Source organism: Talpa occidentalis, unplaced genomic scaffold, assembly GCF_014898055.3.
Source record: "Talpa occidentalis isolate TD23 unplaced genomic scaffold, MPIMG_talOcc4v2.1 talOcc4.12, whole genome shotgun sequence".
NCBI lineage: Eukaryota > Metazoa > Chordata > Mammalia > Eulipotyphla > Talpidae > Talpa > Talpa occidentalis.
In genome coordinates, this window is record NW_023601212.1 from 64,035,794 (window position 1) to 64,061,689 (window position 25,896).

The 25,896-nt window shown below is 42.8% G+C and overlaps 1 protein-coding gene across 1 annotated transcript; it reads right to left on the reverse strand.

Annotated features, from left to right (window-relative positions):
* Positions 1–282: 282 nt before the first annotated feature.
* TBX19 (T-box transcription factor 19) lies at positions 283–22,967 on the reverse strand. Its single transcript, XM_037506535.2, has 8 exons — positions 22,558–22,967; positions 14,284–14,548; positions 12,858–12,992; positions 9,948–10,009; positions 7,940–8,001; positions 6,085–6,273; positions 3,759–3,891; positions 283–582 (listed from the first exon to the last, which is right to left on the reverse strand). Exons 1-8 carry the CDS (start codon positions 22,752–22,754, stop codon positions 297–299), a joined length of 1,329 nt encoding a protein of 442 aa, XP_037362432.1. The 5' UTR covers positions 22,755–22,967; the 3' UTR covers positions 283–296.
* Positions 22,968–25,896: the final 2,929 nt, after the last annotated feature.

Consider the following 25,896-nt stretch of genomic DNA (forward strand, 5'->3'; position numbering starts at 1 on the left):
CAATGAACTATTATTGCGTGGGTGAGCATGACTATTATTATTGGGTGAGCATGACTATTATTATTGTCATGCTGTGGGTGAGCTGCAGAGAAAATGGAGTGGAAAATGGTGGCAGGTGAGTGGCAAATTAGCATCATCCGAACAAAGCTGTCTCCCAGCAGGACTTCTGATATAACCCACCCACCCTGTAGCTCACTGGGTGGGAAGACCCTAAAATCTGACTCACTAGAATCAGTAGATGGGCTTTTATGACTTCTACACATACAAGATTCTATGAATCCTTCCTAGGATCCTGCCTAATTGTCCAAGGATGAAGGAGAATTGCGCCCACCCCCACCGGGGCCCCCCCAGCCGGAGAAGGGATGCGAGGCCACGGCTGTCCAGGTGGACACGGCAATGCTGGTCAGCGAGGGTTCCCCCAGAACCTCCACACCTGCTGAAGTGGGGGCTTGGGTGGAGAGAGGTGAAGTCACTGCTGGGTTCCCCAGGAGGAAGGCTCCCGGAGAGCTGGCATGCACCTCTGGGCCCGGCCCCACAGGGCCTCCGCCACTGTTGCTGATGGTCCACAGGCATGGGTAGGGGCTGCAAGACAGACAGAAGGACAGAAATACCCGATGATCCTCTCCATATATACCACCTGACAAGCAGACTCACAAAGTTAAGGGGGCTCAGCTAGAGGAGGAGGCATCTGACCATGACTTTATTTTGCTCTGATGCAGACTGGCCCTGTTTCTGCAAAGAAGTCAAGAGGTACTGAGATCAGCATGGATTAGATGTCCAGAGAGTTTGAATTTTTATGCTGGCCCTGCCACTAGTAAGGGGTTCAGTTTTAAACCCAGCATTTTATTTCTCTGGCCTTTCCCTACAACCTGAATAAAAGGTCAGGGAGTGAGAAGGATATTTGGATGGGATGATCTGGAAGGGAGTTCTCCTGACAGCTGGGAGAGGCCATTTGGCATCATAACCAGCACAAGTCGGTGTCAGAAAACCTGGTTCTGGATCCTAGTGCTACCAATTCTTAGCTCTGTAACCTCAGACAAATTATTGAATTTCTCTGAGCCAGTTTCCTATATCCAATTGGAGAGATGATTATACACACCATACAGATGTCAGGGGGTTAAATGAGAATGGAGGCCCAGCACCAGTCACTCAATAGATGGTGGTTGTTATAATCAATTCTCCTGCTGTCTAGTCTCTGGCAGAAAGACCACTTGATTTAATTTCTCCTAGTTGATAGTATTGGTTCATTCACTTGCCTACATACTTGAATCACTTAACAACTTTCAAAAAATACTGATACATGAGTCCTATCCTAGGAATTCTGGTTTGACTAATCTGACATGCAGCCTGGACATCAAGATTTCTAAAGCTTTCCAGTCGATTACAACGTGCAACAAATTTTGCCCTTAATCTCTAATATCTATGAAAATTATTGCAGTTGGAGCAATTGGAATCTCCTCCAGTGTTTCAAGCTTCAGCCATCACCGTGTTTTCGGTTTCTCAAGTCTCTTCCTTGCCTGACATGGCACTGCTTGCTAAGAGGCTCTTCCCCCGTGACAGCACTGAATATGTTGGATTTTCTCCAGCAAAATCTTTATAGAGCCAGGAAAGGGTTCAATACGCCGATGAGGAAGACAGGGGTGACATGCCTTCCTCTGCTCTGTGCCCTGTTTTGATACTATAGACCTCACTGGGCCACAGAAACCTGCAGAAGACATCCCCTCGGGCTTTTATCTTTTTTTTTAAGATTTATTTATTTATGCATACAAAAACTGGGGTACAGGCCAGAGGTGTGGGGGGTTAGAGTATTCACCAGAGACAGAGTGGGGAGCAGAACAGGCTAATCTACTTAAATACATTGCTGAGGGGAGCAGCAGATGAGACAGGAGAGGCCTGCTGTGCCATGTGGGTCACCTGCCTGGCCAGGGATCGAACTCGTGCTGCAGTGGCTGCGGATAGCTTCATAGTTCTGTGTCTTAACCCCTTGCACCACCAGGGAGGGCCACCCCTCACCCCAACCTCGGGCTTTAAAAAAAAATGTTTATTTGAGCCAACTCAGCTCTCCAGGACTCTGCCACAATCCCCAGAAAGGACTCCTCTATGCTATCTCTTCCAGTACCTTTCTGATGCTGCTTGGGCCAGTGGGAAAACCAGGGGCACTGAGTTCATGACTGACTACCTGACCTTCGGGAAGTTTTATCTACCTCTGAGCTTTAATTTCTCCATCAGTAAAATGGGATATTTAATGCCAGCCTCATGGGTAGCTTTGAGTCCTACAATGCCTTACATCAAATCTCTTATATAGAACTTGGCAAACAATTTAGGGACCCCGCCTGCTTTTTCTCAGTTCCGACCATCTCCCAAATCAGCGCTTTTTTTAGATCCTCCAGTCAAGTACAGGCCAATAGAAATAAAATGTAGGCACAAATGCAAAGTTAAAATTTCTTACAGCCACATTTTTAAAACATAAGAATAAAGTAGGAAAATGAAACTATTGTTAATACTATTTCATCTAACTGAAAATGTTCATAATACTATCATTTCTACATGCTTTCGATGCAAAAAAAAAAAAAAAATTTCAGTCTTTGTTCTGCACCAAGTCTTCAGAATTGTGTTTGTTACACTTGCAGCACATCTGTTTGAGCTCACTGCATCGCACGTGTTCAGCAGCCATGAGGGCTTGGGCTGCTGCCCTGGACAGCAGAGCCTAGACCCTTGTGCACTGTGATCAGCGCAGCATTGTTAATATCCCAGTTTAAAGCAACGTCAATGACCTGGAAGCTCATTAGAAATGCAGAATCTCAGGCCCCAATCCAGATCAAATCAGACTGTGCATTCTGACAACATCCCAGGTGATTCTAATGCACATCAAAGTGTGAGAAGCCCTATAATCTCCTAACTTTTTCTAGACCAACAAATCAGATGTCTCCCAGGTCCAATCTTTTCATTTTGAATCCCTTTTTAGAGTTTCTCAAAATTCTATGTATCTATGCTGAAAATAACTGTTGACATGTATGTAGAATGTTACTGCTTACAAAGCATTTTAATGCTTTTTCTCATATTGATGCTCACCATTATGCTGTAGAGGGCATCATAGTATTTCCATGTCACAGAAGGAAAGCTGAAGCTCGATGAGGATACATTTCCCAGAGTCATGAAGTCAATAAAAGGTAGTGCTGACACTCACACTGTCCGATTCCCAGGTCTCTTCTCTTCCTGCTCCACCATACTCATCTCCAGAAGTCAGAACAAAATGCATGTCTCTGGTGCATGAGAGTTATGTCATGGATCCTATAGGTTATACCTAGCCCTAGTATGTGGGTTGGAGTCCAGGCCCCCACAATCTGTCCCCCTGTTAGGATAGGTGGCTGATGACAATGTGGACAATCAAGGATATTGAAATCAGTGTTTGTTTACACATTCCCCCTTCAGTTCCTCTGTATTCAGTGTCTATCTGCTACCACCACTGTTTTCCACCTGCTTTGAGACAAATGTTCCCAGGCCATAATGTCTTTCCCCTTCTAAAATAAAATTCTAAAGCTAGGAAAGAAAGAGCACATGATGGAGCAAGTGCCTCCCCACCCCATTTTCTCCAGGAATGAAAGTTCAATCCTGTAACTACCATCCCTTCCAGGTGGCTTAGGAGTCAAGACGAAGGCTTAGACCAAGCCACCAATGGAAAAGGATGAACTTGAGACCAAGCACTGAAGTAAGCCCCCCAGGCCACCAGCGAGCAGGATTTCAGGCGTTGCTCTTACCTGGGTCCTGCACTGATGTGTCCACTGGTGTGAGGCACTGACAGGATGCCATGAGGAGTGGAGGACAAGGAAGCCCAGCTGTCCGGTCCAGAGAAAACTTGAAGATTATTGCTAGAGCTTTCTATCAGATTCACTTTGGGGAAATAATAACAGTTCAGTTGATAGAGCATGTAGGACATATAAAGACGGTGACCAATGACATCATCCTAGGGCAAAATATTACCGTGACTGACACTACAGAGGCCAACAATTTGTTACACTCTCTAGGGGAAACCGGGAAGAAGGAGGCACTTAGTCTTGTGCTGATCACATTTTAGTGTCGACAACTTCCCATCTCCATTTCATAGATGAGGCTCAAAGAGGTGGAATCATTTGCCCTTTGGATCATGTCAGTACCCCCTCAAAATAATCCTAAAGGCCACCCGTGCCCTAAATGAGATTTCTGAGGTCCAGGACCATATTCTTCTTAACAATCTCCAGTGGATTTGAACAGCTCAAGAACCAAGTCCTCTATGTCTTTGAATGTCCATTTATAGTGTCTATACTCCACAAATGGTATGTTTATAAGGAGGAGGGTAGAGGGGAAAGAAGAGGGATACAAGAAAAAATCAGAAATATACACCTGGCCAGGTCACTCCTTCTCATGAGCTGACACTTGTGACTTTGTGAGCCTCAGTTCTTGCATCTTCCACCTCTCGCCCTTCCCTCTTTTTTATCCCAGTCCATTCCCCAAAAAACTAGGTCCATCTACTCTCTAGGTCTTGCTTACCCTCTTTCTCTACCCCTGTCTGTGTCCCCTGCCATCACCTTCCACCTCTGCCCACTGTCTTTTTCTAGTCATCCTTCAAGGCTCAATTTAAATACTAACCCCTCTGGGCAGATCTAGCTGCTCCTTTTTCTCCATTCCCCTGGCACTTGACTTATATGTTTTATAGAACGTTTCTCAAACTTTAATGTACTTGAGAATCCCAGGGGATCTTGTTAAAATGCAGACTCTGGTGCAAGAGAATTACCTGAGATTCTACCTTTCTAACAAGTTCCCAGGTGATACTGCAGGCCCACAGACCAGAGGTCCGAGCTCTCATTACATTGTGTTGTGATGAATTATTTATGTATTTGTGTAGCTCTGAGCTGCTCTGAGGGAAAAAGCTCCACTGTGATCACCTTCCTACCCTGGATGCTTAGAAAGTTCTGGAGCAGAGCAGCTGCTCGAAGGATATATGTGGTGTGCTGACCCTGGGGAAGAACCAGGAAATTGAGTGAGAATACCCCTCAGTTCCTGATACCATTAAGTTGCATATTCTCCCTTCTGCAGCAACTGTCAGGTTGTGGAAGGAGCAGGGTGCAAGGAAGAGAGAAGGACAGCTGGTGACAAACCAGCAAAGCCTTCTGCTGATCCAGAGCTCAAGGACATGAGGTCAGAATTTTAACACTCATCTCTCTTCTCCCACATTGTGAATTTTATTTATTTTTATTTGATTTATTTAGAGTTGAACTTTCCAGCTTAGAGTGGAATCTCCATGAAGGTAGGGAGGGCAGGGTGTTTAGCTATTTTGTTCATGCCCCTAAACAGAGCCTTAGCACACAGTCAGTCCTCAATAAATATTTGTTGAACAAATGATTGAATTGGTGTCACCTCTCCCTTCCTCCAGAAGAGTCTGATAACCAGATAAGATTTGGACTTACATGAGGCCAAAGCAGACCAGGAAGCAGTCCTCGAGGAAAAAAGCAGACAAATAACAGCATCAACTTAGAAGTAATCAGACTGCAAAGTTGTCACAGTTGGGGTTGATTCTACCAACAGAACCAAACCAAAGTCTGGATGTACGTGATCCAGATCCCAACAGTTCTCCAAGCCTGGGTCAGTGTTCTCTGGACTGAGTGATGGATTCCAGCTCTAGAAGGTTCATGTGGATGTAATGAACTGAGTGATCAGACCCAGCATGGCTTTGAGAGATGTTTGTACACCAGGACCCGGATGAGACTTTGCCACCTACTGGAACCTAGAGGCTAAGTATCTTGTGAAATCATTTTAAAGCATGAATAATGTCATAACTATTGAAACTATTAGTATATGAAACATTGGAGTGATAAAATACAATAATGTTATATATTAGATGAAAGAGATATCACCTTTAGGTGTTTTTTATATGTTTATAGATTTTTTTCTGTAACTTTTTTTAATGGAGGTAATATTAGTTGCAAACTGTATGCCTGATTTAGGAGGATAGGCTCACTACTTCTCTTAACTAGCTGTTTATCTGTGTCTTTCAAGCACCCACAGCCCCAGCCATGTCCCTAGGGCTTCATTAGCAGAATCGCACACCTGCGGGAGTGTGGTTTCTATGCGCATAGGCAGAAGAGTAGGGCGCCTGCCGATGACCCCGGAGGCCAGGGTAGTGCTCACAGCCATGGTGCGTGTGTGGTGCAGACAGAGGCAAAGGAGCAGCATACTGGTAATTGGCATTTCCTGCTGCACACACGCCATCCGGATTGGAAAAGATCCAGCCCCCCACTAGAAAAGACAAGGGGGAGACACAGAGACCACATCTGTGAACTAACACACCAAAAGCCAGGTCACCAGACATCCAACAAATGGTGGCAGCAGGCGGTGCACACAGGCAGCGCTGCTGAAATGGAGCCACAGCGGCCATTGACACCCATCTGAAGGCCTGAAGCAACAGGAGGTGGTGCTGGAGGGTCAGAAAGAGTGGGCAGCTCTCAGAGGTCACAAGTCCACAGTGCCAGTCACAGATCAGCAGTGCTGATGGTGCCAGAGCACAGGCACTAGTGTTATAGCCCTTTGAGAGCTGTTAACATAAGCCAGCAGCAGACAGCTCTTTGAGAGATGCTGGGCATAGGTCAATGACATAGGCCAATGGTGACAAGGGGGAGACACAGAGACCATCTGTGAACTTCCACACTGAATACCAGGTCACAAGACACTTTGTGTGGGAACGTTCTGTGCAAAGGGCCCTCAGCAGCTGCCTGCGTGCACTTAAGTACCACACCCTCCCCACCAACCTCTTTTACATTAGCAGGAAACAGGCTCTCTGGAGATAAATGACAACTACTGCCAAAGTTTGGAAAACCCTTTAAGGAACACTGGAATCACAGCTACATAAAAAATTTATTTGAGGAGAACCCATTTACCAGCACAGCATTTCCTAATTCAGAGAAACAGCAAAAAGAGAGAGTTAAAGAAGCCTAAAGGAAGGGGACCCTAACTGAATCATCTTGACAGATCACCTGCTGAAGATGCAGTCAGGAATGGACCAGAGATGCTCCCTAAAATAACTGAGGGACTGCATGAAACAAAGGGATTGATTATCTATTGTTTTTCAAACCTATTTGTGTCCTGACATTAACTATGACAACTGTATTATATCATCATTTCTGGAGTCTTTGTTATAAAAAATAAATTTATATTTAAAAAGAGAATTTGAATTTATTTAAATGTTTAAGTTAATAGAAATGCAAAAGTTAAGAGGCTTCTGACTTAATTGTGTAAAATTAAAAGTCAGTCTAAGGGGCATGCCAGATGCTACAGATACCTGGAGAGGTTAAATGTGGTTACACAGAAAAAACGAAGGCCTCTCCATTTCTGCCTGTAGGAAGGTGCCTTTACTTCTCTCTCCAAGACAGAAAAGACAAGACACCTCCCGTCATCATCCCACAAAGAGAATTCTAAAAACAAAAGAGCAAGTTATACTGCTCCAGTACACTTTGACCGCCAGAGTTTGACAGACACTCTCGGAAGACTGCAAAATTGTTCATAGACGCTCCTTTGTGAATAATCACCTTGACTGATGAGGAAAAAATGTTTGAGAAAATTTAACACAGTTTCAGGATAAAAAAAAAAAAACCTTCATAAACTAGGAATAGAAGGAGCTTGCCTCAATATATGAAAGGTGATGTGTGAAAATCCCCAGCTAACATGCTACTCAACAGTGAAAAACTGAAAGTTTGTCTCCTCCCTAAGATTTGTGTAAGTCCCCCTAGGAGCCCTGGTTCTCTCCAGGTGTTCTATGAACTTGGCATGTGTGGAAGAAATAATTGGGTCTTGACAGTAGCTTTGGGTTAGGCTGTCAGGAGTCATTACAGATAAACATGCAGGCACAGTGGTTGATGGAGCCCAGTGTAGTTCCAGATGCTTCCCACCCAGCATTTACCCGACTCACAGTGAGAGTAGGCCACATGCTGGCTCTCAGAGATGGCTTCTGGGATGTCTTTTAAGTGATTCCTGAAAGAACAATGAAAGTGTGCCATGGCTGGCCTGATTACATACAAGCCAGCATAAAGCAAAGCCAAAATTCTCTTTGGACAGTAATACATTTCTTTTTTTTTTTATCATTTTTTTTAAAGATTTATTTATTTATACAAGAACCGGGGTACAGGCCAGATGTGGGGGAGAGTGAGAGGATTCACCAGAGACAGAGCAGGGACCTGAACAGACAGACGGACGAAATACACTGCTGAGGGGAGCAGCGGGCCCAACAGGAGAGGTCTGCGGTGCCATGTGGGACCTTCCCCGGCCAGGATCAAACCAGCGCTGAAGAAGCTGCGGACAGCTTCACAGCGTGGCGCTCAACCACCTGTGCCACCAGAGGAGGCCCTGGACAGTAATACATTTCATGGAAGAAGAAAACCAATCACCTTTTTTTCTTGAAGCTGCCATCACTCTCCTTCCTCCAGGGCACTTTATCAACTCATGCAATTGCTCTTTATTTTTTTTTTTAAAGATTGATTTATTTATTTATTTATTTATTTATTTATTTATTTATTTATTTATTTATTTATACAAGCACTGGGTACAGTCAGAAGCGCGGGAGAGTGAGAGAATTCACCAGAGCCAGAGCGGGGAGCAGAGCAGGCAGAAGGACCAAGGTACACTGCTGAGGGGAGCAGTGGGCTGCAAGAGAGGTCTGCGTGCCATGTGGGACCCTCCTCTGGTGGCCGGGGAGCAGCCGGGGATCGAACCGGCGCTGCAGAGGCTGCGGGCAGCTTCGCAACCCAGCGCTCAACCGCTGCGCCACCAGGGAGGCCTGCAATTGCTCTTTAGTTACATTTTTATGGATACTCCAATTTACCATGCTTACAGTTTTCTTTATTTAGTTTGATCTTACTGATCTGTGGTCATTGCTTTTGCCTGACAAAATTCAAGTAACAATAACAACAGCTAAGGTTTGTATAGCATACCTTATGATCCACCAACAAACCTATGAGGGAGATATTGCTATACCCATTTTGCAGATTAAAAAGGTGGAATGTCAACTGACTTATGCAAGATCAAACAGTTAGGAAAATGGCAAGGTTAGGACTCAAAATCAGGATCTTTTACGCAAAGTGTTCAATTCTTTTTAATTACTCCATGCTACTATCATTTTGGATCTAGTCTGCCACATATCAGACTTTCTTTAAGTCTTCCATTATCTGAAAAAGTTATGTCTTTTACATCATCAAGATTTAATCAATCACTGAAAAATATGACATTTCATTATAGACATCTATCCATTAATCCAGAGACTTTAAGATGAAAAGGAAAAATTAAACAGTTATAGGTGGTATTGAAAAGATTTGGAAGTCAGGCAATAAAATCTGAGCACTTCAAAGGTAATGGCATTTCTGCTCTAGGCTTTGTTGATAGAAGTCAATGGCAAGTACCAAATTCTTTTATATTTTTTCTAGAATGGAAAAATACAACTGGCCCAAAATGGTAGAATTGTCATTCACACCCTTAATGTCTCTGACTTCTCTTAGACTAAAAGATAGGAACTTCTAACCTTTATGAATTACTCATATGAAACACTCACCTTCCCTAAGCTAAATGCAGTTTTTGTTTAATAAACCTTTTGAAAACATATTTCTTGAAGATAGTAAGGGGAAGGGTGGAGTAAATCATAAAAATCTAAATCACTTTTTTTTGTCTGTGGTTGTGCTACTTTCCAGAATAAAGCAGGACATAAAGCAAGCCAGGCAAAGATTCTCCTAAATCCATACAAGGAACACATCATTATGAGATTACTGAATTTTGTTGACTTTGTTTTGACTTTGCTGAATGGCGAATATTGAAAACATTTCTATCAAAGGTCATGAAAGTGCTCCTAGTCTAGTTCTTTTCAAGATGATCCTAAATTTCACATTTGCGGAAGTCAATTCATAAAATTTTGCTGAGATTTCTTTACTCACCTTTCCTTGGCATCCAAGAAGGCTTTGGCAAAAGGGTTGTACTTGATTTTGAGAGCTGTTATCTTGTGTTTAAAAAGATAAGAAGGGTTAGCAAAAGTGAAATATACACATGAGCAGACAGAAACTATCCTTTCTCCTTCCTTAGTTTATTTTCAGATTTTCTTTTTTTTTTTTTTTTTTTTAACTAAAGTAACAATGGTGTAATATAGAATAAATTTCAAGGGTACAGTCTCTGATCTCTACAAATATATCAGCCACATCACACTCATCAGCAAAGATCTAACTTTCATCCACCACTCTCCAATTAATATCGTCTACCCAATGCACCAACTCCCTTTACCCTTTCTCTTTTTTTGCTCTAGCTCCATGTTTTGCTTTGTTTGGTTTTGCCTGCTTCTGAACAAAAACACTATTGTGCTGCCTAAGATATATGTTTGATTTTCACCTGTCTCCACTGGAATGCAAGTGCCCTGTGGATAATGATGCCTCTGTTTTACTCATTGCAGTGTCCCCAGCATGTGGGACATCCAGGATGGAGTAACATCCAACCAATATTTGTTGGGAAACCCAACATTGAAAAGTATGCTTGTGCCAGCAAGGCCTGAACTGTGCTTGTCTCTGAAGAAGAACAAAATAGAGAATAAAAATAACATAAGAGTAAAATATTGCATGACTTTTTCAGGCACTGAAACTGTGGGAAGAATGAGGAGCAATGTGAGAGGGGTGTGGAGTCAGGTGACCACAACCTGGTCTTCTCTTGGTTTAAACCTGGAAAGGTCAAGGTGCAAGCGCACAGAGGAGATTTGAGCCCCCTCATCCCCACCCCCATGGCTGCCACTCAGGGTGCATCTACATAGACTTGGCAGGGAAACATTGGCAGAGGAGGCTCAGAGGTTACATCTTCCAGAACTTGATTTCCAGGGCTTGTGGAGACGTCAGGTTGGGGGTCTTACTGGACAGCATCAGGCTGGGGGTCTGACTGCAGGGAGTGGACACCGCCAGGCTGGTGGGTCAGAGGGAACTGTCTAGCATATGTCCAGGAAAAACGGAGCCCTGACCAAGCAGGCCCCCACTAGGACAGTAAGCAGCAAATAAGTGGGCAAAGGGTGTTGCCCTGGAGACTGGGAAGCAAGGATGTGGTCCCCAAACCCTCCCCACTTTCTAGAATTGCCAAAGCCACATCCTGCCCTCAGAGTACCAGGCTCCACCCTTAAGAAAGAAGTAGGGGAGGGAAGCTACTGAGAAATGGAGTTTTTTAACCCACAAAGACAGCGCCAGCTGAGGGCCCATTTAAATGATATTTAGTTGATGTCTGTTCCCACTGGCCAGCTGGCAGGGCTGAATCAAGAAACCAGATTACTTCTAGAAGAGAATTACATTTTCTTTGCACATCTGTGATGTGAGTTAAATCTACAACTCAGCTTCACCTGTACTCACAAAGGCAATAGCTTCCAAACCTAGATGCTCATTAAAATCCTCTCTGGAGACTTTTAAAACTACACATTCTGGGCACATCCCTGGAGATTTTGACGTGGTTGGCTGGGTGGGAGCCTGAAGTCTCTTAAAACTTCTCAATAGAGAAATGGAAATTAAAGCAACAAGAAGATACCCTTTTTTTCCAGCCCACTCACATTGTCAAAGATGAAAGGCCACTAGTCACCAGTGTTAAGAACAGCATGAGGACCAGAAACGGAAATACCCTTTGCAGGGAGGCCGCAAAGGGCCTGACAATGTCTATCAAAATTCTGAACACGCACTCTCCTTGACAGAACAATTTCACTTCTAGCTATTTACCCAAGCAAGCAAACAATGGCAGATGTGAGTAGTAGGATATGCTTTGAAGCCTTATTTAAAATAGAAAATTAAACAACTGAAAACTATCTAAATGCCCAGTGGAAAATTGATTATCTGAAGTATGACATCTCCTCAGCAAAATTTCAGAAGAGACGCCTGAATCTAATTATATAGAAAGATAGCTATAATGCACTGCTAAATTGGAAAAAAAAATGCAGACTTATATATGTATAGCACAAGCCAATTCATATGAAGAAATCTGTATTCTCATACATATTTAATATGCATAGAATGTGTTTGGAAAACTTTATGCGGTTAATTTTAGTGTCCCTGGAAAATGGGATTCAAAGGCAGGCGAGAAATAGCACATTTTTACCTTTCATTTTTTAAGTTTACTTGATTTACTTTTGCACTATTTGTTTACAATATTAAAAAAAAGTATGCATTATCTTTTCAATTTTTTTTAAGTTTAATCAAAAATAATCCAACCCTCCCAAGGTGTTTGGGCCAGTATGTCTGGGAACCCCTAGAGCAAGTAGATGGACCCCAACATCTGCTCGCAACCAGGTCACCGAGGCCTGATTCTACCTACTTAGCTCAAATCGCTAGAGTAGTTCAAATTAGGCAGGAAAAACCCTAAATGTGCTCAGAAAAACTAGCAACCAGGACAGATAACATAATGCAAATGCCAAGAAGGTGCACATTTGGATCGATTTCCACAGACTTGCTTCTGGGTCAAAAGAAACACCAGCTCTCTGCAGGGCAAAGGCACATCAGGTCTCCAAAACAGAGTTTCTATTGAAATTTGCTGTAATGCACAACCATATCTTATTGGCAGCAAGAAAGAAAATGCTGGCAGACCTTTGGCAAACAGGCAACTGGCTACCCCATGCCACACTTCATCTCTGCTGAGTGCATGAGTCCCAGAAAACCCACCTTCCATCCAAGCTGGGTGGGGCAAGACTATGGAAGCACCCCCGCCCAAATCCACCACTCTGTCCCAGGTGACATTTATACACACACATGCACACACACTTATACACACATGAACATACCCACAACATACATACAAACAGACTCACCTATACACACACACACACACACACGCACACTCACCTCCTCGTTCTGGTAGGCGGTCACAGCTATGAACTGGGTTTCAGGAAAAGAGCAGTTCATTACCATTCGATGGGCACCTCCAACACGCACTATGTGAACTTGGGGCTCATATTTGTGCAGAGAATTCAACATTATCTGTTGAGGCAACAGGAGAGAGAGAGCGCTCATGGAAAATCCGGTCTATCACAGGTGACCCGCAAGCCAGCTCCTTCAGTCAGTCCCAAACTCAGTGCCCAACATGGGTAAGGATACATACTGGGGATCCCCGGTGGCCTCACAGCTGCTGCTACAACTCTCTGAGAAACAAGTAGGGGCAGTTTTTCCAGAAGCTCTCAGGGAGCAACTCTGGAGTGAGGGATGGGTGACCAGGGAGGGTTTGTTTCATTTTCTGCCCAAATCCTGACTTCTTTTTCTTCCCTCTCCCAATTTTCAGCATGACAATCCAGATTTCAGTTTGTTAAAATATTGCTTTTCTTCACATGAAGAATCCTAATATTTGGCCATACATGGCTGTCTTGTGAAAGTGACCACCCGAAGGGGAATGACTTCCATGATCACTGTCACATCCCAGCCACTGTTTGTGATTTAAATGAAAGGTTTTTTGAAAGTCTGTTGTGAAATCTGGTAGGCAGTAATGGTTTTCTTTTCAATTTCCTGTTTTAATGAAGAGCTGGAACCTTTTGAATATTTCCAAGACTGGGAGGTTGCCTCCCCTGCTAAAATGCAAGACTGAGGACTAAGAGCTTGACCAAAGCCAAATATGGAGGTGGGGTCTGGGGTATTAAGACCTTTACCTCACAGTCCTATTTCTAATCCCCCCAAATGATCCACGTTGTACTAGTTCACTAGTACTTACAATCCTGCAGGAGAAAAGAAAAGAGGGGGGAAAACTCAAATTTTGTTTACTCTAATTGGAGATTTGAAATAAAACCTCCCTTATTTAAGGTTTGTTTGAATTTTTTTCTGAAAACCCAAAGCTGATTCAATATTCTATTGATAATTATCATAATGCCCAAGTGGAAGTAGCAATTATTTCATTAGGAGCAGCTTTTTATCAAGGTTTTTGTCTATTGCCAACATGCCACTTACACCAAAAAAAGGGGAAAGAGAATAACAAAACCCTGGTACCCACAAACATCTCCCTCCCAGGGCTGGGTAAAAAGCACCACACACAAGACGAAACTCTGAAAGGTCCTCATGATTAAGTAAACTACGCACTCTCTCTTAACATCAGGAAGTCCATTAAAAACTGAAAGCACCAATTAAGAGCTGTTTATTCCTGTTTACATTTGGACTCCAGGGAATAATTGGCTTCTGTGGGAGAAGAGGCCAGTGAGGACCCCTCTAATTGCCTAAATGCACCCTTGATATTTCTTGATTGGTGTGGTGGGATGGCCGGGCTGGGTGGCCAGGCAACCGATCGTACCTGCCCACCACCGTTGAGCTTGTTGGTCAGCTTCACTTTGCTGAAAGAGATGGGTGCTTTCATCCAATGGGCCCCAAAGTTGGGGGAGTCCGGATGAATGTAGACACAGCTATGGCTGGAGACCTCCGGCTTGCCTGCAGGTACCCACTCCCCATTGACATATTTCCAGCGGTGGCTGTCTGTTGGGACAAAGTCCAGCAGGAGGGAGTACATGGCATTGGGGTCCAGTCCTGTGACACTAATTTTTAGGACAGGGAACATGCGTCTAAAAAAAAAAAAGGCAGACACCAAGTCACAGGAGGCATGTTAGAGTGGCCTCCCATCTAAGAAGACCGCTCATGGAAGTGCCTGGGGGTGCAGAGAGTGCCAGGTTAGAGAAGACTGAATAAAGACTGGCCCCAATTCCAACAGAGCCCATTTTTGTAAATGCATTTTATACAACTGTTTTACTTTATACATTGTGCTCTATTCCAAAGTCATTGATCTCATTAGTCATTTTACAAAGAGGAATCTGAAGCCCAAAATGTATAGTCAGATGTCATGTTCTCAGAGCTTTCCTCAAAGATTTTCTCCCAGCATGCATTGGGATTTCAGACTCTGGCACAGAGCAGTCCTGCCGGGCTTGCAATGGACACCAGTTCTGAATAACAGGGACAACAAGGTTTTATGGCAAAATTAAGTGAGGGGGACACTAGGCTGCACCACGTTAGCCCAGTTCTAACAAGTCTGCAGGACTTCTCAATGCTTTAATAGAGCAGGGTGCCCCATGAGCCTTTGAAAAGGAGGTGTGGGGATGTGCACTCCCCAACAGGAAAACCACTTCTGAGGCTTTTGTGGAAATTTGTGTTCAAGAAATACACTTGAGACATTGATCTGGAGTCTTTGGTCTCACCCTCTAGAATAATACCCATTAGTTTGTTCTCACAAATGTTTGGAGAAGCTGCCTAAATCTGATTTCTAATTCCTTTAGTTTTCCTTCACCAAGCAATTTAAGCTGCTCCAGTCTTTCTTCAAAGACCTGGTTTCCAGACACGCACACAGGACTGGTTTCCCCCGATGCTGTCTTATTTATAAGACTTTTTTCAAAATCTCAATCCCTGTGCTAAGAAGTTAATAGTCTAGAATATAGACCCTTGCTATCTTAGTGGCCTATGCTATGGCAATGTCAGTATCAGCCAGACGTTTACAAGAAAAGCAGAACCTCAAAGCTCTCTGCAAACCTGTTTAAGGGGGTTCTGTGTTTTCACAAAATCCCCAGGAAAGACACAGGAATACTGAAGCCTGAGAAGTCCCAGTCTACAGTATTTTTAGCTTTGAAGACAGTAGCTAGGAGAGATGAAGGGAACAGAGGAAGAGGGAGCCCACTAGAAGGACTGGCACTTCTGATGCGCCTGGGAGGAGAATGAGAATGCAGAAGGTGGGATGTGTCCACTGCCAAAGGGGCACCAGTGATTTCAGGAGCAGGTGTGCTAGAGGCAAGAATGGGCAGAGATGAGGGGCTGAGGATCACCAAGGACATCTGGCTGTGTTCAGAGTTGCCCAACTTTGAGATAGGGTAGAATGAGAATTTTTACCTATGGAAAGAGCATTTCCCTTCAACACATCTCACCTCCTCTATATTTCCTTTTCAAGTTCTTTGCTGTATCTTATTCAACTTAATCTTCTCAATGCTTCCCCAAATCTTAATCCCTGATTAGAGATTAATAACTTGTTGAACTGATCTTTTTTAAATCCCTACTCTACACCAGGAACTCTGGCAAAAAAAAAAAAAATCACAGATTCAGTGCCTTATTCACAGGGCTTACATTCTTATAGAGAAGTCATGCAAGGTTTTTCATGTGGAAGGTAATTTTGGATCGCAGGAGTGCTGTGAAGGAACTAGAACAGGTGATGTCACAGAGAGAGAGTAAGGAGCTACTCTAGACGTGACAGTAGGTAGGTCTCGGGATGATGTTTAATGCTAAAACCTAAAAAACAAGAACAAAGTATATGCCAGAAATAAGATTTATGTAACACACATACACACAAAAGAAACAGCAAGTGTGGGGTCCAAATAAGCTTAGGTACTGAAGAGAGAGGAACAGTATTTAAGTATCTTCTTTTTAAAAGATTTATTTATTTATGCATCCAAGAGCTGGGATGTAGGCCAGAGGTGTGAGGGTGGGGTGGTGGTGGGGCGAGAGGATTCACCAGAGACAGAGTGGGGAGCAGAACAGGCAGACTGACTGAAATACACTGCTGAAGGGAGTAGCGGGTGAGGCAGGAGAGATCTGCTGCGCCATGTGCATCACCTCCCTGGCTGGGGATTGAACTCGTGTTGCACTAGCTGCAGACTGCTTCATAGTGCTTACTCTTAACCCCTTGAGCCACCAGGGAGGCCCTTTAAGTATCTATCTAATTAAGTATCTTACAGTATCTAAGGCAAAATGAAGGGGAAATTCACATTTTCCCTTCAATGGGTTATAGTCTCTCTCTCTCTCTCTCTATCTCTCTCTCTCACACACACACACACACACACACACACACACACTCTCCCCCTCCCCCTTATCATGCTAGATCCCATCAATAATGAAGCATGAATTTTTGAAGTAAAAATAAGAAAATGTGCAATGGCTCTTTTTTTACACTACATTCAGGAGCCATCTCTGATGTCCTAGGGAAACCTGGATCACATGGAGAGATGCTCAACACCTTTAGCCATTGAGGAAGTGTAAGTCAGCTCTGCCACTTCCCATTCACTAGGATGGCTGTGATTAAAAAGATGGATAATAGTAAGTGTTGTCGAGAACTGTGGAGCAAATGGAACACTCACTCCTTGCTAGTGGGAATGTAAAATGGTCCAGTCACTTTGGAAAGCTGCCTGGCAGTTTCTCACCCAGTTCAATAAGGAGTTACCATAGGACCCAGAAATTCCCATCCTGGACATATATACAAGAGAAAGGAAAAAACAACACATCCACATAAAACTTGTAGGTAAATGTTCACAGCAGCATTACTTACAGTGACACCAAAGGGGAAACAACCCTTATGTCCATCAGCTAATGAATCGATAAACAAAATGAGGCAGACAGAGGATCCCTGGCTTACAATGTTTGGCTTGTGATTTTCCAACTTTCAGATGGTGTGAGAGCAACCCCGTTCAGTAGAAACCATGTTTTGAGTTTTGAATTTTAACCTTTTCAAAATTCAGGCAAGCAGTGTGTGATATAATGTCCTCTCCAGATGTTGGGCTGTGGTGATGAGTCCAGGCTCCCATCAGTCACATGACTGCCAGGGTACACCACTGAGGATCTGCAGTGGATTGGGGTGCCAGCATTTTTTTCCAAAGATTTATTTTTATACAAGAACTGGGGTACAGGCCAAATGCGCAGGAGAATGAGAGGATTTACCAGAGACAGAGCAGGGAACAGAACAGGCAGACTGATGAAATACACTGCTGAGGGGAGCAGCAGGCGAGACAGGAGAGGTCTGCAGTGCCATGTGGGATTCTCGCCAGCTGGCATCGAACCCCCGCTGCAGAGGCTGCGGACAACTTCACAGTGTGGCGCTCAAACGCCCGCGCCACCAGGGAGACCCGGGGTGCCAGCATTTTTTGATAATTGTGCTTTCACTTCCCATCATGTCTTTTTTTAATCTCCCCCCATTCTTTTACTTTATTTCTCTTTAACTGAGGTAATATTGGGGTGCCCCCATCAGATATTACCACCATAGTGTACTCACCACCAATTCACCCATATTTCTACCACCTTCCCTGTTTTTCTTTCCCCTCCTGCACTCCCTTCCCCTTTGGTATTTCAACCCTTGACAGCTGTTTGTCACCTTCTTCTGCCTCTCAGTGTCTAGGATGTTTTATCGAGGACAGTTACCTAATTACCTGTGGGCAATCCTCACACAGGCTTTGCTTTCAGGGGTGAGCTGCGCTGCTAAGCCAGTTGAATGTCCCCCTACCCCTTCTTCCCAAGGGGTAGTTAACTGAGAAGTGTGTAAATCAGCCCTTAACTGATTAAGTGTTGAAGGGGGGGTGCGAAGGAGAAGCAAATGCGGTGGCAGGGTGAATAAGCACTTCCCAAAACCACGTTTGAGGAACAACAGGTGATTGGACTTTGCCCACAAACTTTCTATTACTTTGTATTACATATAGTGGGGTTTTTTTTTTTTTTTTTTTTTGGAGGGGAGGATTTATTTCCCTCACAGGGGATCTTGAGAGTCACTGTTTCTGAAAAAGGCTGTGAGGAAGAAGAAAGGTGTCAGAGATGAGGCAGATTTTCTAGGCAGGGAGGAATTGCAGAGATAGTTAAAGGCAAAATTCAGAAAGTTTCACTCCTTCCTCTTTCCCCCCACAGAGCTATAATATTTATGAAATACTGGGCCTCTCTGGAGGTGCAAGGGGTTAAGCACAGCACTGTGAAGCTGTCCGCAGCCTCTGCGACAGAGTTCGAGCCCCTGCTGGCCAGGGAGCTTTCCACAGGGTGCAGCAGACCTCTCCTGTCTCGCCCGCTGCTCCCCTCAGCAGTGTATTTCAGTCAGTCTGCCTTTTCTGCTCCCCACTCTGTTTTTGGTGAATCCTCTTACCTCCCTGCACCTCTGGCCTGTACCCCAGTTATTGTATACACAAATTAAAAAAATCTTTTCAAAAATTTATGAAATACTCATAGAGTTTTTGGAGTGAGTGTGTGTGTGTGTGTGTGTTTGCGTATGTGTGTGTGTGTATAGGTGAGTGTGCACATATGGATGTTGAAGCTTACTTATGCACACGTAAACTGCATGAGAATAGCAACAAGGAACCAAAGTAATCTGGTTAGAGGCAGATTACACCAATACCCATGACCTCATAAATTACAGCTGCAAACTGGTGTAAATTTTCCATGGGTTATAAGGATGTATAAACTTCAATTTCTCTCCTTCTGCACAGTCCTCCCTGGAAACTATAATTATCAGCTTCTGCACCAACATCCCTTAATCTCTGATAAGATCAATTCAAGTGACTTCCAACTCTTATTTTACTTTATGGACTCACCAGTTAATCAGAAATGCTTCAAATTTCTTAAAACCTGCTCAGGGCAACTTTAATCAGAATTAAGTCAAAATTATTTAATTGCATGGAGACACACATGAAATACAGTATTTTCCCATAAGAGAAAGATATTACAGTAGCAAAACAAGAGCTGCAAGAGATTTCATTTATCTGCCTCTGAAGAATGAAATAAATTTTTTCCTGCAACCTAAAATAGAAAGGATGCAGATAGAAGGAAATCCTCACAAACTGGATGCAGTGGAGAAGATTCAAATGAACTCCAGAAATGTGTATAAGTGACATTGTTGTACCCGATACACTGCCAAATATGAATCACTAAAATTTTAAATAAAAAAGAGGGTTAAAAGAAAATAGGGGAAAGGAAAAGAAGTAAAACAGAGGAGAAAGAGAGAGGGATAGAGACTAGAGAGGGCAGAGAGCAGAGAAGAGGAACCAACACCATTCCAGTTTCTGGGGAAAATCCTCTATTACTTCTGATCAATGTCAGAGGGCAAGCCTCCATTTGCATAGGAAGAAGGTCTCCGTGTGAAAATGAGTTTTTTTAATTAATCTTTCATCAATCCATCTATTTTAATGGTATTTCAAAACTTGCTCCATACAGAACAATGAGACCTCAACTGCGCAGATGGAGGTCCCATAAAACTTATTTTTTTAATTCGTCTTATTATTTTTAAAATCTTTTTGGAGTAGCATTGGTTTAAAACACTATATACTTTTCAGGGGTAGAGCATTATAAATCAGTGTCTGTATGTACTATATTATATTCACCATCAAAAGTCTAGTTTCCATCCTTCATACAAATGACCCCCTGTACCTGATTTGTCCGCCTGCCTTCGCCTTGCCTCTCATAACCACCACTTACTTCTTACAGTCTAAGAGTTTGCTTTTGTTTTGTTTGCTCTTTAGTTTTGTTTCCATGATATTCTTAGAAAAGCTAAAAAGTTAACAGAGCCAGACTGGTAACGTGAATGAAAGGGTTCGGGCTGGGTATTAAATACCAGGAATATTCCTCTGGCCACAGACACATCTGCGTCTGTTGCAGGAGCTGGTGTGACTGTGGGGATGGGGTATTTGCAGGAGACACAGAGGGTCTTTAAGCAGAAAATGATCAAAAGGACACACTGGAATAGACAGTTAGGAGAAAAAGAAAGAGATAAGGAGGAGAGGGAGAAAGACAATGTAACAAGAAAGATGTGTCTGTATTGCAGTGTTGTTAAAAATTTAACCTGTGAAACTAAGACATTGAAGTCATTCCAGGCCAAGCTTACACATTATCAACCACATTAATTTCTTAGAGATTAGCTTTTCCTTCTGTCTCTGAAGCATAAAGGGAATTCTCAAAAAAAAAGTAAATAAATAAATGAAACTCTTGGCAAAATCTTCACCAAAGGAGTTCAGAGAGTTGGAAAAGAAGGAAGGGAAAAGAAGCAGGACCTCCACAAATAATAAGAATTACCAAGTTGACCAAAATTAGACTTTCCTACAAAAAATATTTTTCACATAGTTAAAAATAAATGACTTTTAACATACGAAGAAATTTAAATATAAAGAAAAAAATATATCAATAAAAAAGTAATGAGAAATCTCTTCTTAAATTATAAACGTGCACACCAAGGTAACATTTCTAAAATGTGAATTGAATTTTATGATGGCTTCAGAAACTTTTATTATTTATTCCTTTTTGAAATAGATTAACAGTGTCTTTACTTGATGATTGTATTTATTTTACTTTCACATATGGCCACTTTGCCAGCCAACGAGATAGCTGTGACACTGTAAGTGTAACTACTATCCAATAAGCACAAAGAACAATAAACAGAACTTCTATAAACAGACACAAAATTTTTATAATTGCATCATCACTTATCTTGGAAAGATAAGAAAAGAAATTCCAATTAGGAAGTTGGGATGACTTTTGCTATTGAAAACACATCATTATATTTCTTTCTACTAAAAAAGCTAAAAGTGTATAAATACTGATCAAGAATAGGAACAGGTGTCATTACAGTTACAGATATTAAAAGTAATAATCCTCTATAAGAAATAAGTACAGGACCCACTTAGAGAAAATATAAACATCAAGCAAGGTTGATAATCACAATTTGCTGAAATGCCTTTATTTCAGGTACACCTATCATATACAGAACATTTCCATGTCATGCACCGTCACTCAAGTTCATAATTCTTCCAGATAGACAAGCAACAGTTCACTTTCCACACTATGCATTTTATTCACAAGTGAAAAAGCAAGGTTTCGGAAGAGAAGCATTTTGTACAAGAATAAGCCGCTAAAGTTCAGCTGGACTTAACTTTATGATAGAACAGAATTTCTCTCAAAGGTCACAATTACAGTCCTGCAAAAGTAACTACTGAAAATGAGTTTTGATGTTTCATACTTTTGTGATCATGTGAACCAAATATTCATGAGTATCAACCAAATGTTGGGAGCCGGTTTGGACAAGCTGGGGGCAATAAAATTTTCTTTCAAAATATTTGCATCTCCCCTACTCAACGCAAGCTTCTAATATCACTCGACAGTCCCTTTGTGAACTAGAATCCAAGAAATACCAACAAGGATCAGTTTCAGTTAATCCCTAATTTGTGGCGATGAGAACTCAGAAGGCATCTTCTCTTCTCCCCGGCAGCATGTTACAGTTTCTTTAACTATTACCACAACAGCTCTCAGATCATCATGAATGCACAAAATCTCAAAAGAACACTCACCTCAGACACATCCAAGGGAACAGATGTCGTGATGGGCAATGAGATTTAATCTGCCCTTTTGCTCCCAATCTTCTACTAGTCATAAATTTCTGGCAAGTTTGATAGACTTAAGAGGAAACCACCCAGCATCCACGTAACACTGACTTTCACTTTATCTGAACAGAGTTGGGGCTCAGGATTGCTCCAGGATGTGCTGTCAGCCAAAAATTAATGATTTTCTGACATGTGAGTGCAATTACCAAATCCATGGGACATGCCCCCCCTTTATAGTAATTTTTGGAATTTCTCCATTTAAAATGCATGCAACACAGGTGGCTTCATGCCCCACTTCTCTGATGAGCTCAGAGAAATTAATTAAGTTGGCTGGGGGAAAGCCGTGAGATCGTCCTTCCTGTGAGTGACTTTAATCAGACCCTGCAGACTCTGGTTAAGAGCGGCAGCCGCTTTACTATTCAAGGGGTCTCATCTCCCTTGCCAAGCCCTGCTATCCCCAGCAGGGCTGCCTATAAACTCACCTGCCATTCTTGGTCACGATCATTTCATTCGTGACTTCCTTGAATCTCTGCCAGAGAGAAGCATCCTCTAGGATGATCTGAAGTTGCTTCTCTGTAGGGTCGCCTTTTTCCCTCCCTGCCTGGAGCTCACTTTCCACCACGTTGAGCAGGCGGGACACTGTGCCTTCGCTGGTCTTTGGAGTGCCCAGCTCGCTCATGGCCAAGGCCACTGGAACTTCGCTGAGAAACGTTACCTTCCTTGCCTGCTTCCACCTCCTTCCTCCTCTCCCTTGCCTGCTTTTCAACCCAGCTGGACAGAGCCTGGGGAGCTGGAGAGAAGATGCCCTGGCTCTTGCCTAAGCTCCTAGCATGACACCCCTTAAAGTCTGCAAATTATACCACCAACCTGTTAAGCTTCAGTTGGGGGGGGGTGCAGAGGAGAGGTGGGGAAGAAAAAGCCCTCTCTTAATTACTCATTGGATCAGGTGGGAGACAGCCTGGCACTCCCATTGGCTGCTGTGTACAGAGTAGACATTTAAGAAGAGTGCTCCATCCAAATTATCAGGCTTTTATCTTGTTGTACCTGAAGAGGTCTAATCGGTGTATTGAGGACCATTTTCCCATTAATTAAAATTGTTCCAGGCCCAGACTGCCACAATCAGGCAAATCATGTTTGTGTAGAAATCGTGGTATGTGGCACCTATAGGGAAAGAGGTCTTGGGGAAAATCGACAAACTTGATGCCAACACAGGTTTTGCTGATACAGTTGAGGGAACTTAAAGCCCTCAGCTATTTGCTAGCACCTTAGAAGCCCTGGATAGGAGAGCACATGCAGGTCACAGGCACCAAGCCAAGAACAACTGTACCAGGGGATAAAGGATACTCTTGTGCCACACACTTGAGGGTCGAAAAGCAAAAGAGCCAAGGACCACTTTCTCCCAGGGTGCCCCCTGCTGGTCACTGCTGGCCTTGAGACCCTCTGCTCACACACTCTGCCCATCTAAAAGGCCCTGGTGGCCTCCCACAAACAGACGTGTTCTGAACCTTGTCCTTCCTCCTTGGAATCCAGAGTCCAGATTTATTTTATCTCCAGCTTTCATCAGAGGGAGGAAAAAAACCTTGTATCATATTATCATATTATCTCTCTTAGGATGCATTCCTCCCGGTGAGTGAAAATAAGCTCGGACGTTATTATGTAGAGCAGCTTTGATCTTGGGTCCAGAAAGGCAAACTGGCTTTCTCCAAGTGGAGAACCAAAGTCTATCTGGCATTTCCGGGTGAATCCCACGTTCCCTGGGAAGATATGACTAGTAGAAAATGTTTCTTTGACCCACGACACACAGTACAAATCGGGGGCAGAAGGAGGGTAAGGTCATTCTACTGCCTAACCCTGAGTACACCTTGGGGACTGTGCTTTTTTCTCTCACTAGAATGAAAAGTAAGAAAATCACAACAACAACAACAACAAAAAAAAAAAAACAAAGAGATAAGATAAAGTAAGGAGACATAAAGTGCATTTGGTGCCAAATACTGATGTGCATCACATGTTGTGACAACAAAACAGAAATGACTGTGCCTTCATGGAATTAACAGTCTGATAGAGAAGATAGGTAATATAATGAGATAGATAGATTGATAAATAGATAGATAGATAGATAGATAGATAGATAGATAGATAGATAGATAGATAGATAGATAGACAGATGATATAAATTAAATAAAAGCTACAAAATTAGGAATACTGTTAAGTCTATGAAAACTATGCCGAAGGGTGAGGTGGTGGAGAAAAATGTATGCAAAAGAGGTGGGGAGAATCCTGATTAGATGGGGTAGAATGGAAAAGCTTTTCTGAGGAGACTTTTCTGCTGACACCAAGACATGACAGGGTTTCATTAGGGAAGAGTTGGAGGAAGACTTCCAGGCACCAGGAACAACATGACTTAGTATAAACACAGATTTTATTCAACATGAAACAGGAAACTATTGAAGTCTTAAGCATAAACTTGACATGATTTGCTTTGTGATTTAAAACACCTGATTAATAGAAAATAGATTAGCAAAAGGCAAAAATCAAAGAGACACGTACGTGACAGGCTGCTATGTGGTCAAGCAAGAGATGGCAGTGGCTTAGCCTAGGGTGGTGGCACAAAGACATATGAATGGATTCTAGAAACGTCTTATAAGTAGATATGACAGAAGGACAGGAGGAACCGGATATGGGAATGAGGGAGAATGAGAAACCAAGTATCTGAGGGGAATAATTAGTAGATGGCAGGGCCACTTAGTGAGATGGGGAGGGTAACTAGAGGGGGTGTTTGCAGAGGTGTGGTTTAGTTAGGGGAACCACCATTTCCATTTTGTAGACAATATTAAGAAGCTTTTGATAAACTGAATAATGGTCCTGATCTCTGGAACCTAGGAATACATTACCTGATGTGGTGAAGAGTCTCTGCATCGCCACATCATATGCCACTGGGAAATGCAAATGTAACCAATAATGAGACACCACTACACACCTTTCAGGCCAAAATTGAAAGCACTGACAACTCAAAATGCTGACAAGAATGTGGAGCAACAGGAACACTCATTCATTGACCATCTACAATAAGAATCATAAAGTACACCATCAGTCTTCTAGTAACAACCTGAAAACTAGAAGAAAATGAAGTAATGCCTTCACCATTGTGAGCAAAAAATATCATTAATCAAGAATCCTACACTGTCCCAAACTATCCAGTGTGAGACTAAAAGTCTTTTTCAGATCTACAAGACATAAAAATCTTACCTCCCACCCATTTTTTCCCAGAAGTTATGACAGAATATCCTTAAGCAAACAAAGAAGTAATCCAAGAAAAGAGAGCAAAGCATGAAGTCTTGGAAACAGGGGCCCTAAGACAGGATAAAAGTAAAGGAAAGGCCCTGGGGTGACAAGTGTGTGACTACTGCACGGACAAGCATCAGTGGCAGGCTAGAATTCACGAGATCAGCACCAAAACATCTGAGTAAATCAAATAGGTGTATTCACCTAACAGGTCCAAAAGGAAGGGAGGACACAGAGCAGAGGGATCAGCCACATCTTTGAGAGCAGGCAGTGTGCAAACTTCGAGTCTCCCGACATCCTCAGCTGCAAACACAGCTATCGATGATGATTCGGAGTAAGCGAGGGTCCCATCAGATCTGTCTACATGTCCCCAACCTGTCTCCCCCTCACCCCACTGCACATCCTTCAATCACAGAAATTCTCTTCTACATGTTATATATCAGGCCTTTGTGGAAATATTCCTTAGAAAATAAGAGATGGGAAAGTCATCTTATATTCTTAAAAATAGATATAGAAACTTTAAAAATGTGATTCAAAAT